The sequence below is a fragment of the Humulus lupulus genome, chromosome 3, assembly GCF_963169125.1.
Source record: "Humulus lupulus chromosome 3, drHumLupu1.1, whole genome shotgun sequence".
Lineage (NCBI taxonomy): Eukaryota > Viridiplantae > Streptophyta > Magnoliopsida > Rosales > Cannabaceae > Humulus > Humulus lupulus.
The window spans coordinates 69,567,234-69,573,035 of NC_084795.1; the positions used below are offsets into that span (position 1 = coordinate 69,567,234).

Sequence of the window (5,802 nt, forward strand, 5' to 3'; positions counted from 1 at the left end):
GGTGTGAATTAAGTGTGAACATATACTGCGGTCGCAGGATGTCATTCCTGCGGTCGCGGGAATGTCCTAGAAATGCCAAAACTTTTCTGGAATTGCGGCCGCAAGACACCCTTCTTGCAGTCGCAGAAATTGCTCTGAAACACCGTTTTCTACCAATTTTTGTCATTTTGTCAATTTTCCCCATGTTTCCACACCTAATTCACCTAATCCCTTCGACACCTAATACTTTACCTGAAAAATACATAGATAAACAAGTCTAAAACTCATTTATCATGAATTAAGTGTGAACCAGGTGTCAATTATGTGCGAATTATGTGTGAACCGCGTGTGAAATATGTGTGAATCAGATGTGAACTATGTGTGAATTATGTGTGATTTACGTGCATGTATGAATTAGGTGTGTCTGAAACAACAAACTTTAACACAAAAAGTTGTATTACTGAACCAATCTAAAAATTCAAATTCCGCAATTGAAGAGTACAAAGTAAAACAATAAAAGTACAAACTAAGCATGTCTAGACGGCGGGGGACAAACAGTGGTGCACGTCACTCGATTTTGGCCCAGGACACCACATCTACTACATCTATGTTGTTTGCTATTCTTCTCACCCTTTGATAAACGTCGTTTCTTCTTTGGACGACCAGCCTTCTGCTTCACTAAAGGAGGAGCTATCATCATACTTCCTATGTCATTTGGTATCACCCAAGATTCTTCATTACCCAGCGTATATACAGATCCACCATAGGATGACAACCACACTTCAACTGTGTAGAATCTGGAGCATAAACTATATGGACTAATGCCACGATCTCGAGCACTAGCTAGAGCATGTTCACAAGGAAGACCTGTCAAATCAAATCTTCTACAACTACATATTTTCCTGCTCAGGTCGACATCTCCATCAATATCACCATCCAATACTGTTATTTCATACTGACTAGACGGAAAAGGGAACGAGGTAGTGGACTTGTCTGCTAACTTTCGCAAATCAGCTTCCACTTCTGTGGCAAGAGGACCTATAGCCGCTGATGCTGCAGTTCGACGCTCGAAAAACCATTTTTGTAAAGTGTGCCTCATAAATTCCATGAGACAAGTAATTGGCCACCCACGTGCCTCAGCAATGACATTGTTCCAGCTTCCGGCAATACCTATAGTCATTAAATTATATCGATGACCAGGAAAGAAAGAACGAGCCCACTTTTCAAAACCCACTTGATTCTCTAAGTATTGAGCAATTGCAAGATCTTTGAATTTAATCTTCTCAAAATGGCGTAAAAACTCTCACTTTCTATAAGCTTTCGCTGCAAGGAAGAATTCTTCACGGAAATGGTCAGTTTTGAACTTCGCACGAATATTCATGCTAACATGATGTATACAAGCACCATGGTGTGCCTCAGGAAAATTTTTAGTCAAGGCACTTGCTATACTAGTATGTCTATCAGACACGAATACTAGATTCTCCACTTCACCAATCGCTTCCTTCAACCTCAGTAGAAAATACAACCATGCGTCTGTTGGAAAAACTCATTGCAGGATCTTTATTTATTTTCATGCAATTTACATATTATCAAACAAACATGAAAATTCCTAGAACATGCTCCTATGAAATTGATACAAATACAGAGTAAAGTAAAAACTTACATTACGCAGCGGAACTGGAACAACTCCATCCTTCAATCTCTCTAACCCTTGATTCCTTTCTGTAGCAGAGTATTATCAAGAGATTGAACAAGATCAGCAACACAGTCTTCCTCACCAAGTCTTTGATCAACCTAGAACTAGTGTAGGCTGGTTCTCAACACATGAGATAAAGATCTAGAAAAGAAGAAGAGATTGTGGCTCAAAAAGGATTAGAGTGTCTAGGTTTTCACTTACCCAAATCAACTAAGACTGACTTGCTTCCTTATGAAAACCCTAGATATCATATTTCTTATATAGGCAACTGAATGAGATTTATTTAAATTTAAATTAATTAAAAATAATAAACAAAAATAAAAGCCTTGGGCTGCCATAAATGGACTTGGGCTCAATCTCTTTGTTTTTAATTTAAATCCCAACTAGGCCTAAATTCAAAACCTTTTATTTTTTTTAATTAATTAATTAAATCCTTATTCAAATTAACTAATTATAATTTGAAACTTGATTTAATATTATTTATTTATATTGATACCAATTTATCAATATTAATAAATTTACCCAAATATTCTCTTTTATTCTCTAAATCTCATATCTCTATAAATTTTCCAAAATTGACCTAGTCAACTTTAAAAATCATAATTGATAATTAAATCAATTAATTGAGACATTCTAGATGATTTACTCAAAGGTGATGCGGGGACCATGGATCCATGCAATCAAGCTCCAACAAGTTAGCGTGAATTTATTTACGAATAATTTCACTACCTTATTAATTCCTCGTGACTCCACTATAGACTCGGAATTGAACTCTTGAATTCATAGAACGTATTTTCAAAACCATAAATACGTTATCCATTGTTATAACCATTACAATCAGTCAATCCTCTATCGATGACTTACTAACGAGCTGGGTGCAAATTACCGTTTTACCCATCATCAGTATTTTATCCTTAACTCCCACTAAGTTCCTTATAAATGATATTTCTGTGAACTTAATCACAGAAATGAGATCTCAATCATTTAACATTTTGAACAAAGCAATTAAGGAAATCATTTTTTCACTTCTCATACAGAAGTTATAGATTTCGTATCTATGAATAATACTCCCACTCAATTACACTAATAAATCTCCAAGATGTAAGTATGGGCTAGACCGTAGGGTAAGCTGGTAACGAACAAGTCAAAAGATTTAAATAATATAATTAGCAGAATATTATCACTTAGAATTAAGATCGACTTAATATATGGTCAACGTTGTGACATTGATTAGATTTGATAACAACGATACTTATTTATCAATCAATAATCAATATCGGTCCTAGTCCGATGTAACTAAATACATCCGATCTTATCTACTTGGTCGATGCCTTGGACAAGACATCACACCCTGAATGTGTAAGTAGATCATATCGTAGATTGCCTAATCAGTGAAAATCCAATGCACTGATCTAATCTTAGGACTCGTTCTTTTGAACATATAATTACAACTATAATCCACTGTGACCTAGTCACTATAATTGTAACTATTCATATGTTCGGGATTTTATAAATGTTTGTATTATTTCAATAATCATGTAATAAAACAAGCAAGCAACACGGTTGTCAAACTAAATGATTTTTACTACTTTTATTGATAATATGAAATCGTGCTACATGTCCGACATGGTTTTATAAGGGCATAAAACCCAACAGCGTCATTATTCTCTGAGTCAACTACTGAAAATGCAATTGGATATATTTGCTTGTTAGCATCTTGTCCCATGGCACATAACAAAGTACCTCCACACCGAGTAGTCAAGAAGGTTCCATCTACACATATAACTGGGCGAATATATGTTTTAAACCCCATTATAGAAACACCTAAGGCCATGAAGCAATATTTGAACCTACCTTCATTGTCCATCTGCAAATGAGTAACAGTTCCAGGATTTTTTTGCTCCATCAGGTATAGAAATGAGGGAAGTTTCTGAAATGATGATTCTGGTGTACCTCTTATGTAAGCCAATGCATGCTCTCGACACCTCCAAGCTTTAGCATAGCTCATATGAACTCCATATGATAAACTCATATCTTTTACAATTGACCTTGGCTTGTAATTAACATTATCACCCTCAAATTTTCTCCTTATGACATGTCCAATATGTTAACCCAAGATATGTTTTCAAGAGGGGGGGGGGGGGGTGAATTGGAAATTTAAACTAATTTCGGAAATTTAAAACTTAATATGCCAAATTATGCAATAAATCAAATTTATCAAGTAAAAGCAAATAATATGGCAATCAAATAGATATAGCAAATAATCAAACTTGTAATGTAAAGAGGTTAAGGTTAAGAAATTGCAAACTCTCGAATTTTACAAGGTTCGGTAGAACTAAGCCACCTACGTCCTTGGTCTTCAAAGCTATGGACCTAGCTTTGAGTTCCACTATCGAGCCAAGTTAACGGGCTTGACTAACCCTTACAACCGGGAATTTTTCACCAAGGTATTTCCAAACCTCTTACAATAGTTTTCCACCACCAAGGACTATCAACCTCTTTTTCGGATTGTTGAAGTGTCAATCTCACTCTAACCGGGTTGTTTACAAAACCGGTGCCAACCTCACCTCAATCACAATATGGGAATGTGTTTGATATTACAAGCAAAAATCACTCTAGAAGTATGATGATACAATGAGAAACCTAGAGTGATTAGCAAGCACACTTAGAATAAATAAATACAAATTTTGGCTCAAGTGTGTGAATATTAGTTTGGATGATTTAAACTTTGAGAGCTCTTTGAAATCAATGGATTAGGTTTGATATATGTAATAAATGCTCAGCCAACCTCCAATTTTGAGTGACAAACGAGTTTATATAGAGTTTGGGAAAAAACTAGCCGTTTATAGCCGTTGGGGGTTATTTTTTGAAGCTGCCAGCCGCAAACCGGAAGTCCGGATGGGGAACCGGAATTCCGGATGGCAAACAAAGAGCAAAAGTCTGAATTATGCTATTTTCCCATTTTTCAATTCTTTATAACTTTTAGCTCGTTTATCCGATTTCAAAAAGTCCAATTGCGTTACGACCGTATTTTCTTAAAAGTGAATTTAGGATATTTATTTCTCATTTTGAAAAATCACCATTTTTAGTACGTGAGTGAGCCAAATTTTATACTTATGACTTAAAGTAAACTTGCAATCACTTTACAAGACTAAGAAATGAAATTAAACCTTTATCTTGAGCTTCTTGAGTCTTGAAGTCCATTTCGGGTCATTTCCAGAAAATTTGGTAAAATGACCATTTTGCCCTTGGTCATAAGTTTGACTTTGAAATGCCAATTTACTTTGGTTTTTGCTACAAAATCAACAAGTCATTAGTAACAAATAATAATCAAATATTTGTTAATCATCAAAACAAGGAGACTGAAGAGTTTGGGTCAACACAATAATCCATGGGGATGCCTGACGGTGATCTTTATGTCGAACATCCAATGAACATGTGTGTTCACCGAGAAATTTACGAACCTCGAACATATTGGAATTAACCAATTTTGTAGCCCTCAACCTCCATTTGCATTTATCATCAACACATACTGTACACCATATATTTTTTGCAGACTTCTTTACTTTAAACTCAAAGTTTTTCTTTAATGCATAAAGATGAAGTTTCATCTTCAACTCTTGCTTGTTCTCAAATATTTGACCCTCTTTTATTTCCCACGAATTCATACTCGAAGAAGATGTCAGTAATTGAGCTGTTGAGGCTGAAGTAGAGCCTTTTTCCCCTTGATTCAACAAAAGTGGAGTACTCCATAGATTATCTTCACCAACCTGTCTTACTTTACGACCTCTATTATTTGAGGAATCATGGCTCTTCAATACTTCATTGGAGGTTGACTGTTGTAAATTATGCTTCACAAGTACATCATTGCAGGTAGGCCTATCAATATTTTCATTATCATTTGAGCTTAATGCATCATTATTATCATCATCACAACTGTTTTCATTTCCATCTGCATCATTATTATCATCATCACAACTGTCTTCATTGCCATCAATGCAAAAATCATCATTCACTTTAGTTTCAACTGGAGAAATAGTATACAACTCACGTGTTTTAGTAACCAAAGGATCATTACTTCTCTTCTCTATAGTAGACACACATAGGGGTGTCCGATGATTGATAGA

At 35.3% G+C, this 5,802-nt stretch overlaps 1 protein-coding gene across 1 annotated transcript; it reads right to left on the reverse strand.

Annotated features, from left to right (window-relative positions):
- Positions 1-219: 219 nt before the first annotated feature.
- On the reverse strand, positions 220-3,707 carry LOC133824319 (uncharacterized). Its single transcript, XM_062257196.1, has 4 exons — positions 3,530-3,707; positions 536-1,149; positions 381-449; positions 220-231 (listed from the first exon to the last, which is right to left on the reverse strand). The coding sequence occupies exons 1-4, from the start codon at positions 3,705-3,707 to the stop codon at positions 220-222; spliced, it is 873 nt and encodes a 290-aa protein (XP_062113180.1).
- Positions 3,708-5,802: the final 2,095 nt, after the last annotated feature.